The 10,897-nt window shown below is 50.3% G+C and overlaps 2 protein-coding genes across 3 annotated transcripts in view; one reads left to right on the forward strand and one right to left on the reverse strand.

Moving 5' to 3' along the window:
- Nucleotides 1–6,125, forward strand: part of Cd72 (CD72 molecule) — a 7,339-nt gene extending 1,214 nt beyond the window's left edge. Inside the window, exons 4-9 of the mRNA XM_029567989.1 lie at nt 336–425; nt 880–1,224; nt 3,854–4,005; nt 4,606–4,709; nt 5,586–5,713; nt 5,999–6,125. Coding sequence (XP_029423849.1) covers nt 336–425; nt 880–1,224; nt 3,854–4,005; nt 4,606–4,709; nt 5,586–5,713; nt 5,999–6,024 — 845 coding nt within the window. The 3' untranslated portion in view covers nt 6,025–6,125. The remainder of the gene's footprint in view (nt 1–335; nt 426–879; nt 1,225–3,853; nt 4,006–4,605; nt 4,710–5,585; nt 5,714–5,998) is intronic.
- Nucleotides 6,126–6,423: 298 nt separating this feature from the next.
- Nucleotides 6,424–10,891, reverse strand: Tesk1 (testis associated actin remodelling kinase 1). 2 transcript variants are annotated; one of them, XM_008842382.3, is made up of 10 exons: nt 10,574–10,891; nt 10,308–10,429; nt 10,132–10,180; nt 9,534–9,680; nt 9,134–9,216; nt 8,876–8,966; nt 8,605–8,688; nt 8,371–8,460; nt 8,126–8,240; nt 6,424–7,618 (listed from the first exon to the last, which is right to left on the reverse strand). In XM_008842382.3, exons 1-10 carry the CDS (start codon nt 10,775–10,777, stop codon nt 6,732–6,734), a joined length of 1,872 nt encoding a protein of 623 aa, XP_008840604.1. In that variant the 5' UTR covers nt 10,778–10,891; the 3' UTR covers nt 6,424–6,731. The 2 variants fall into 2 exon arrangements, with proteins under 2 accessions (XP_008840604.1, XP_017655937.1); XM_017800448.1 differs by lacking the exons at nt 9,134–9,216; nt 10,132–10,180; nt 10,308–10,429; nt 10,574–10,891 and having other exon boundaries at nt 9,534–9,673.
- Between the last annotated feature and the right edge of the window lie 6 nt (nt 10,892–10,897).

Raw genomic sequence — 10,897 nt, forward strand, 5'->3', positions numbered from 1 at the left:
CCCCCCCGCCACTCTCAGCCCCATCCCAGGAGAGAGGAGGGATAAGTCTCACCTCCAATTAATCCAGATCACAACACCCCTATTCTGATAGTCCTTGGTCACATGCCCTCAGTCCCAGTTCCCTCTCTCGGTCTGATATTTAGTTCCCTCTACTGGGTAAAGTCCCTCAGTCTTTTTCACCAGTTAAAATCCCCAGTCCTTATTCTGCAACACCCTGCTCCCCAACTGGACAAAGTCTTCTTAAAAATGCTTTCCCAAGTGCCTCCCTCCTCACCCCCACCCCAGTCTATAAATTCTTTCCTGGGACTGACTCCCCCTCATCTCTGTTCTCTAAGGTCCCACAGTCTGCTTGCAATACTTCTTGCTTGGCCTTCTTCTAGCCTGCCTGATGTCAGGGGTGGCTGCCATCTGCCTGGGAGTTCGCTGTGAGTATGAGTACCTCCTTTCCCCATTCGCCCCAAACACTTTCTTCCCCCCTCTCCCCCAAAGTTGCCTTTCCTAAGGAAGGCTCATAGACACTGACCCCACATCCTTAGCTTTTTTGTCTGGTTTCCAGTCAGATTGGTCCTAGAGTGTCCTGCCTTCCTAAATCACCCTTACCTAGTCCAGGATCTCCTTAAGCTTTAGGTAGCCAGATCTTAAACTTTAGCATGTTATACAAAAATTGCAAGAAGTAGAAAAAGTTGATAACTGCAGTCTTAGGGCACCAGCTGGGTACAGCTGAAGGGCGTGACCTCAAGCTTCCCTACCTCCTAAAGGGGCTCCAAATATAGCCCAGGCTGGCCTCGAAGTTGCTGTCCTTCTTGTCCCAGGCTTCCCTGTGCTGGATCACAGGTATGTATCACAGATACCTAATCTGTCTCTTTTCTGGCCATGCAGATCTTCAGGTGTCTCAGCAGCTCCAGCAGATGACCAGGGTTCTGGAAGCCACTAACAGCAGCTTGCGGCAGCAACTCCGTGAAAAGACAACTCAGCTGGGGCAGAAGGAGGAGGATTTGCAGAGGTCCAGGAGAGAGTTCATTCTGAGTCAGGAAGCTCTGCAGGAGAAGCAAAGGAATCATGAAGCCACCGAGCAGCAACTACAGGCCTGCCTGTCTGAGGTTACAAAGACCAAGGAGAGCTTGAAGAGAGAGCAGGGCCTCTCTCTCCAGAGGATGACCTTGAACCAGAGGCTGGTTGCCATGCGGGACACACTGAAACGCTTCTTTTCGTGCCGCTCATCAGGTATCTGCCCCGGGATCAGGGAAATGGGACAGATAGCCTGTGAGGGGTGGACCGAAGCCAGGAGACAGTAGCTGGATCTGTATAGCTCTCAGGGGCCAGTGAGCTGTTCAGGGAAGGGACAGTGGACCTGAGTAGCGGCTCACCTGAGCTGTACAGCTTGGTCATTGAGGAGAAGGCCCAAGATGCACACTGAGTTTAGGGAGAGGCACTCAGCTCTAATGCAGATCATGGGGGAAGGGGAAAGGAAGTAACTTCCAGCGATCTGAATCACATTGTCCATAGCAACATGGCAAACTCAGGTTTCATCTAGTATCAGTGGTAAGGATCTGGAACCCTTTGAATTTGTGTGTGAGGTTGGTTGCTTGTATAGTTTTCTAAAAACTAGAGCCTCAGTTTTAATTCTCACTACATCTGAGATCCCCCAAAAGGTGAGGACTTACTGATACAAGGTGCATTCTGGAGGTGAGGCAAGGCAAATGACATTCTAAGCCATGTGTGACTTTGACAATGTGGTGCGTCATAGCATATGGGCTTGTGGTTTGAGGAACCTGAATGGGGGTGCATTCATTTCTTAAAAAAATTATTTATTTATTATTTTATGTGTATGTGTATTGCCTGCATGTATGTAAGTGCACCCATGTTGTACAATGCCTGCAGAGGCCAGAAGAAGGCATCAGTATTCTGGAACTGGAGTTACGGATGTAATCTAGAGTACCATCCCCAGATTTTTACATGGGTGCTGGGGATCTGAACTCAGGTCCTAGTAAGGACTAGTAAGGACTTTAACCACTGAGCCCTCTCCTTAACCTTATTTCTCAGACCTATATCAGTGCTGCTGCCCATTCTCAGAGCTACACTTTAGATCTTGGCATCCCATGGTGCTCCTCTGGTGACAGGTTGGTTGTAGACGACCACTTTGATTGTAACTGCCTAACCCAACAGGTTTTCCCATATAAACAAAAAGATTCAGAGGCTGGAGAGATGACTCAGTGATTAAGAGCACTGGCTACTCTTCTAGAGGGTCTGGGTTTGGTTCCCAGTACCCACATGGTGGCTAGCAACCATCTATAATTTCTGTTACAGATCTGACACCCTCTTCTAGTTTCCGTGGGCATTGTACCCATGGGTGCACTTACATATGCAGGCAAAACACTCATACACATAAAATAAAAAAGATTGGAAAAAAGATCCCAAGATAAGCATCGTAGCACATTTCTGTAACTTCAGCATCTGGGAGGCTAATGAAGGAGGATTAGGGATTTGAGGCCAGCTTAGGCTACATAGGGAAAGCCTGTCTCAAATAACAAACATAAAATCTCTTTAACTTGGCTTTTTAAGGCCCCTGCCTACCTTTCAGCATGTTTTTTAGTCCTTCATTCTCTTCAAGTTGGTTCTCACCAATTTCTTTTAATTCCCTTAAATTATTATAGTACAGCTCAATGGGGATAGCTCAATGGACACAAGAGAAAATGTAGACATAAGAGAGGGAGCCAGTGGACAGGGAATGATTTTTGAGTGGCAGAGATAGGACTCACAGAGCAAAGTAATAGAGAAAGGTGTTTGGGATCAAGAGCACAGATTGTAGCATGAGGTGTTAAAGAAGAATGTTAATTTCTTATGGATAAACAGGAAAAGAAAAACTGAGACAGACATTTTGAGGTGGAAAGAGGGAAATGACAGTGTTCATAACTTCAGCCAAACAGGATCCAAGGCTGTCTACTTATAGAGCTGTGGAGAGAAATGTTGCCAGGTCTGGGGAGTGTGGCAAAGCTTTGAGTGTGCAGTGGAGAATGTGTTAGGGAGCAAATGGAATGAATGAATGAATGAATGAATGAACGAAAAGCTTATTGGCCGGCCAGTTTGTGAGCCCAGCAAGGCTGGTTAAAGTGTCAGTGTCAATGTTTCAGAAATCAGAAATAGTGACGCCGGTTTTATTAAAATAAACTTCCCATATTGTTAAGAAGTAAGACTTGCCTCATGTATATAAAGGCATTGCCAGAAGAGGCAAAAGGCAGGTTGCAAAGATTGGGGCTGGAGAGATGACTCAGTGGTTAAGAGCACTGACTGCTCTTGCAGAGGCCTGAGCATCCACATGGTGGCTAACAATCATCCATAACTCCAGTTCCAGGGGTACTGACGCCCTCTTCTGACCTCCTCAGGCATTGCATGATATGGGTGCACTTACATACATGCAGGCAATACACTCATACACATAAAATAAAAATAATAAATATATATAAATGAAAGATTGCAAAGATCAAGGACTATAAGTCAATGAAGACATTGAGATTAGACCTAAAGGAATATTGTTAACAACGAGCTGACTGATCTATCAGTCACTTTAAACTTTTTAAAATTCTATTTATTATTTTTATTTTATGTGTATGTGTGTATTGCCTGCATGTAGGTAAGTGCACCCGTGTCATGCAATGTCTGTGGAGGTCAAAAGAGGCTGTTGGATCCCTTGGGACTGGAGTTACAGACAGTTATTAGCTGCCATGTGGGTGCTGGGATTCGAACCCAGGTCTTCTGCAAGAACAACTGGTGTTCTTAACCACTGAGCCATCTCTCCAGCCCCCTGATCAGTCACTTTAATCCCAAGTGTTGTCATATTCTTTCTGCTTTGTAGACACCTGCTGTCCACTGGGATGGATACTGTATGAGAAAAACTGTCTTTACGTCTCACCTACTCGAAAAACTTGGGAGGAGAGTCAAGAACATTGTACATCTCTGTCTTCCAAACTGGCCACCCCAAGTGAATTTCCTTCATACACTTATTCAGTAAGTATACCCTTATCCATATTCTGAAGTGGGTATTGTATGTAAAGGGATGTACATCATCAGGAGTTAGGAATGGCAGTGCACACCTGGATGTGTGTCATGGCTTGCTTTCCTTTCCTAAGGAAGATACTGATAATCACAACACTGTTTGCTACTAAGCTTGGCAACAGCCTCTGCAATTTCCCAGCCTTGTGCTTAGAGTTGGTATGAGAGCAGAAATTTCTGAGCCATCTCTTCTTTAACCTGTGTCTTAGCTTGCTGGTCAGCTCCCTGGCTGCAGCTCTTTGATGCTTGTGGTCCCTCAGGCAGAGAGGTACCAGACCCCTGGCACTGAATTGTAGGGATTGATTCCTTGGTATAAGAAGTGCACAGGATGACTTCTGTCCAAGAGATGGTAAAAATTCTTACCCAGCTTGCAGGTGAAATAAAGGGTAAGCTGTATCTGCAGGGTGGCACTTGAAGGGTACAGGGACAAGTCTTGGAAGAGCTGTCAAGTACCTAAATGGACACAGCCCTCTTGCCAAAACCTGTAACCCTTATCCTAGGGTGTCCATTTTCTTCCATATTCTCATCACTCTCCACATATCTGTGTCTTTGAAGTCTTCCCAGCAGCATTTGTTGAGCAGCTTAAGAGAGTTGGTATATAGTGGTTCAGATTCATATTGGATTGGCCAACAGGACAGCCATAGCTCACAACATACTCGGTAAGTTTGTGAGGACTGAGGTATTTTTAACCCCATCGTACTCTCATAAAGGCATGATAATTTGTTTCCCCAAGATCTAGTCCACAAACTCTCTCTCATAAATCAATACTGTAATTTCCTTTTTTTTTTTTTTTGTTCCTTCTGTTTAATGAACTACTCTTAGGGCATTCTTATTTTCTATTCTATCTCCGGGACCAGAGGGCCCTAGCATATATTTAAGAAGTAATTACAAGCTGGGTACAGTGGCACATGTTTATAAATGCCAGTACTTGGGATGCCAAGGCAAGAAGATTATGAGTTCAAGGACAGCCCGGGCTGCAAAGCCAGACCTTGTCTCAAAAAACGAAACTGCCCTATTCTTAGGGCATTCTTATTTTCTATTCTATCTCCGGGACCAGAGGGCCCTAGCATATATTTAAGAAGTAATTACAAGCTGGGTACAGTGGCACATGTTTATAAATGCCAGTACTTGGGATGCCAAGGCAAGAAGATTATGAGTTCAAGGACAGCCCGGGCTGCAAAGCCAGACCTTGTCTCAAAAAACGAAACTGCCCTATAAAAACAAATAATTACTAAGTTGTGATTTATGTCATTTAACAGAGGGCTGAGGATTTAGCTAGGATTAACACTAAGGACCCTGAAATAGGGTGACTCACATTCTCTGAAGTTTTCATCTTTAAGACCTTGGGGGTTAAGGCCACTGAGTTGGAGTCCAGAAATCTGTCCCTGAACCATGGCCAGATCTAGTCTTTTACAGGCAGCATAAATTAGGACTTGAACTAGGTTTTATACAGAGCAAGGGAAGAGAAAGGATGTTCTAGGAGGGGCCTAGAGTGTAACCCAATTCTACTTACCACTCTTACATCTTTCTCAAAGCTCAAAATCATGTACCAGGATAAACGGCTGGTTGTGGAAAAAATCGCAATCAAAGTGTACAGAGTCTTACCCCTGCATCTGTGAGTTGGAAGTTTTCACATTTCCAGATGGGGACTATTCTTTGCTGGGTAAGTGTAAAGGATGGAGATCAGGCATGGGTGTGTGTCTACAGACAGAGGGACTTGGGACAGGGGCCCAAGGAAATCTTGTTTCTGCATTTGACAGCTGCACCTGGCCCCCAGTGCCCTGGTATGCTTATGTAAGGGCAGACCGGGTAGGGAGAGGGGGGAGATAACAGTCTAGAACAGAAGGCAGGCTGGTGAGGTGGCTGTTCAGGGAGCTGGGGAAGATAGGGTGATCTGGATGAGGGTTAGAGAGTCACCTGGAGCTCATTTGATGTTTTACACTTCCAGACATTCATGCCAAGGAGAGTTTGTGACTTGGATCCTAACATGTGGCCTGCAGGTTAAGATTGCTATTCCCAGCCAGGCGTGGTGGTGCACGCCTTTAATCCCAGCACTTGAGAGGCAGAGGCAGGCGGATCTCTGTGAGTTCAAGGCCAGCCTGGTCTACAGAGCGAGTTCCAGGACAGCTGGGGCTCCAGGGAGACCCTGTCTTAAAAGACCAAAAAGAAAAAAAAAAAGGTTGCATGTCCTCATTTTGGGCACGCCTAGCCAAGGGTTGATTCCCATCTGACACTTCTCAACAGCCTGCCTGAGACCCTGTCCCAGAAATTGGACTGTTCCTGGGAAGAGAGTGAAGAAGCCTCCAGAAAGGGCTTTGGCCTTCCTAAGAACTTCCCAGACTGGAGATGGGTGTGGGGAGGAGGGCGCACCGCTGAGTGGATGGATGGCCCGGAGCCAGCCAGGCAGTTTTATTGAAATATTTTTTAAATAATTTGCACGTGTTAGTCTTGTGTGTCAGCAATGCTGTGTCTGGTTCGGTGATCCCCATGGGAGGGTGAGCCCAGGGGCGATCCCTGGGGGATAGGAAGTGCTCTGTCCCTCGAGTCCATGCTGAGGCTCCCCTAACGGGGAGAAGAACCAGTCAGCCCATCTCGGGCTGGCATTGTCCAGCAAGTGCGCTCTGTCCTTACAGGGTATCCTGAAGGCCAAAGTTGGAAGCCTGATATTACAGGCTCCACTGCTAAGAGCGTGCCCCAGGCAGCTGCAGGCTGGGTGTGGGTGGCTTGGCGTGGTGCCCTCGGTGGCAGAGAAGACTGCCCGCTTCACAGTTCAGATTGCGGTAGCGGGCAACAGCTGGGGTGGGGCGGGGGCACATGGACAGGAAGCCAAAGCTGAAGGGGCCAAGGCAGCAGCCGGGGCAAGGCAGCCCCTCCTCAGGCTCCCGGGGAGCTGATGGTGGTGGCGAGGGTTCTGTCCGCTCCAGGGCTGCTGCCCGGGGAAGGCTATGTTGTGCCCGGTTCCAGGGCTCCCCAGCCCAGCCTTGTGGGGAGTTCACCACCACAGCAGGGGGATTATTGTTGAGGGGAGGTCCTGATCTAGGGGACCAGGGTTGAGAAGCTGAGGAACAAGTACTGATGAAGTTGTCAGTGGCCACAGCCAGAGGCAGCTGGAGAGCCGGTCCTGGGGGATCTGGTTCAGGGCTGCTGCCCTCACACTCCATCTTTTCTTCAGCCGAGGGGCCCATGGGAGAAGGGCCAGGACCAGGCAGTGCAGTCTCCATACGACGGGGGAGCTCAGGGGATGAAGGTAGTGAGCGGCAGCGGCGGACAGGTGTCCCAGGCTGGATCAGAGTCTCTGGAGTGGTCACCAAGGGCAGCTGGGTAGAGGCCAGTGGTGATGGTGGTACCAGGGGCAGAGGGGTGACAGGCTTGCACGGTGTGTCCAGAAGCTTGATCTTGCCACCCCTCAGGTCTTCCCGTAGTGAGAAGGGGTTGACTCGTGTCAGATTGTCCCCCCAGTTGGGGGGTGATTCTGGTGAAGGCGGTAGGAAGAGGTCTGACCGGCTGCGGGAGAGCCGGGGGTCTGGCCTGGGAAGTGTGGCAGAGGGACCTCTTCTTGGAACAGACCCTGTAGAGAGAGGTGTCATCACTGTTCTCAGCATTTGCTTACAGATCCTGAGGCCCTCAATGAGGAGGCTGGTGGGACAAGAACTCAGAAAAGGGAGTCCCAGCTGGGTGTGGTGGTGCATGCCTTTAGTACCAACACTCAGGAGGCAGAAGCAGGCAGATCTCTGTGAGATCGATGCCAGCCCTGTCTACATAACCCGGCCAGCTAGAACTACAGGGAGACCCTGTCTCAAACAAACAAACACACAAAGAAAAAGAAGTTCCATAGGGTGCTTTGGAAAGTGGGAATGTCACCTCAGTCACCTTTTTACTTTCTTACCTTTGCTTTCACAAGCTCTAGTGATAGAAAACTATCGTTTTTGAGATGCCTTTCCATCTTACCCTACTCTATCCTACCCTGCCTGACCCCAGCCTTTTCAACTAATCAATCCACCCAGCCTCTGCCAGATAACTCTGACTTCTCAGGATGAGAGGCAGGACTTCTGTTGGGTCAAGGTCATGCACTTACCCTGATTGTATGTCAGGGGAGTCTTGGTGAGTGGAGCTTGCTCAGGTAGCTGCTCCAAGATCTGTTCCAGGTGCTGGGTGATTTCAGTGAAAGGGGCACGGGTGCTGGGTTCCATCTGATGCATAAAAACAGAGCAGCTTCACTCAAGGCTCTGGAAGAGGGGCCCTGAGTTTTCCTCTCATCATCACCTGGAGCCCATAAGGCAGGATAGGGGCCAGGGGCTGGGAGGAGAGTCAAGCTCTTACACTGCAGCAGTGGATGGCCAGGAGCAGGAAAGGCAGTGGGCAGTCATCTCCTACCAGCGTTCGAAAAGCAGGCACATCCAGGCCAAAGTCCTGTAGGCACAGAGGAGAGGCCACCAAGTCAGCTTCCCTTGGGCTCTCCTCCTGCCCCCCACTGTGAGGACCTCAAGCTCCAGGGAATCCTTGTTTGAGTCACCTACAGTGGGAGCTTCCCATTTCAAACCTAGAGACGTTCACCTCAGTACGGGGTAGGTAGTCGGGGTCCGCAGGTACTCGGGCAATGAGTTCACAGAGGACAATCCCAAAGGCAAAGACATCAGCCTGGAGGTAGGAGATGACAGCATCATGGGGGAAGAACTGATAGATATCTTGTGTTGGAAGGAGACAGTGAGGTGCATTGGGGGCGGGGGGTGGCATTCAGGGGCTCTTGAATATCTGGTTGTTGGATGGGGCACTATCTTAAAAAGTCTCTGGGGGTTTTGGGGGCTCTGAAGGGTTGATGTCTTACCTTCTCATCATACAGCTCACCACGCAACACCTCTGGAGCCATCCAGTATGGGGAACCCACCACAGCCAGTGGCTCTTTCCTTGCTCCTTCCCTGAAGAAGCAGGGACAGGGTGGTCAGAAGCTTTTTATTCAGACATTCTCCCCAGGCAAAAGGGGATGCGGTGAGCCTCCTCCCCACCCAAGGGAAATGTCACTTGGGGCTTCCCTCAGATTGGGGACCTCTGGGAGGCTTGAGGGTAACAAGGGCATTCACCTTACCTATACACAGGAATCTTTTCAGCCAGCCCGAAGTCACCCACTACAGCTGTGAAGCCTCGGTCTTCCCTTCGGACCAGACAGTTCTGATATACACATACAGGCATCCTCACACATCTATCACCTGCTTTCTGGTCTTCCAGTATATACCCCTGTGTCATTCTAGTGTCACCCCAACCTCCCCTCCCAGTTCTCCAATGCACCCCAATATGGCAACATCATTCAACAGTGTGATACTCAGTTGCTTGGAGCACTCCCATCAGCCCAGTGCTTCAACATTCTTAACACCTTGTCACTCCAACTTCCTAATGAATTTACTATCCATATCCAGCATCCATGGATCAGTTACAACTTAACCATCTCAAGCCCTCTTTCATGCCTCCACCCACCCGGACCAGCCTACCTTGGATGTGAGGTCTCGGTGAAATACACCTTTGGCATGTAGGTACCGTAGGCCTCTGGCAATGTCGAGTGCCAGGTGGAGCCTGACTGGCCACGATAGGGGTTCTGGGGAGCTGAGCAGCTGTTCCAGAGTCCCCCCATTCATATACTGGGATATATGGAAAATAGAAGGGGAATGGATGTGGAGACTTCAGTTTGTGTTCCACGTCTCCCACTCATAAACCAGGTACACTAAGGTCACAAAGATCAAAAGCGTGAGCCTGTATTCCCATCTGTATTCTAGGGTGCCCTATCCTGCATGGCAGCTGCTAGCTATGCACAGCTATTTAACTTAATAGCTTAGCCATGTGCGGCTAGTGCTACTGTACCAGACCACAGACACAGAACATCTCCATCACCGCAGAAAGTTCTATGGGGCAGCACTGTTCTAGGGACTGAGTCTAGCTGAGGCCTCTGGTATGTGGTTTGCCCAAAGGTTAGTTCAGGAAGTCTCCTGTTGGAGGTCCTGAGCTCTTCTTTCTCCCCCTGCAGATCCACCAAGTCGGCTGACTCTCCCCTGGGAGGTGTGGTGCTTTCCCACTTTCTTGGCCTATGCTTACCTCTGTAAGAGCATGTAGCTGCCCCTGGTGCACACAGACCCCCATGAACCTGGAAGACGATGGGGAAGATGGAAGGGTAGCCTGTAAGAGCCCGGGCTCCTCATCCCCACCGCCAACCCCCGCTGGCTCTTTTTCCTCATGCCCAGCAAGCCGCCCAGCCAAAAGGCTAAGCTCACCTTAGGATGTTTGGGTGGCGGAGCCGGTTCATCAGCTGCACTTCCCTTAGTGTGTTGCCCCGGTTACTGGGGAGCTTGTTCATCTTCAGCACCATGACTTGCCCCGACTGTCGGTGCCGAACCTGGTGGCGGCAAGGGCCGGAGTGTGCCCGACAGGTTGGGTGGCTTGCTCAAGTATATGAGATCTAACCCAGGCTGAGGGCCCCCAAGTTCGAGCCTCCGTTGGCAGGCTTGGTCCCGCCCCTCTCTCCTTCCACGGGTCCTACCTTGTAGACCTCAGAGAAGAAGCCGGCCCCAATCTTCTCCGCGCAGTCGAAATCGTCCACCCGTGCCAGGCTGGACACAGCGCTGCGGAGGGCCCGGTAGGAGGAGGGGCGGCCCCGACCCGGGCCTCCGCCTGCGCCCCCCGGCCCCTCCCCCGGCGCCTCTCCGGGCCCGGGGCCCCGCAGTGGGGGCCGCTCCCCAGCCATGGCCGGGCCCCCAGCCCGGACCCGCTTCACATGGCAGGGTCCCCGGGCCCCGGGCAGGCCGCGCTCGCCATGGGCGCGGGCCCAGCCCTAACCCGGGTGCCGGGACTCCGGCTCCCGCCG

This window comes from Nannospalax galili, unplaced genomic scaffold (genome assembly GCF_000622305.1).
Source record: "Nannospalax galili isolate Female #2095 unplaced genomic scaffold, S.galili_v1.0 scaffold341, whole genome shotgun sequence".
NCBI lineage: Eukaryota > Metazoa > Chordata > Mammalia > Rodentia > Spalacidae > Nannospalax > Nannospalax galili.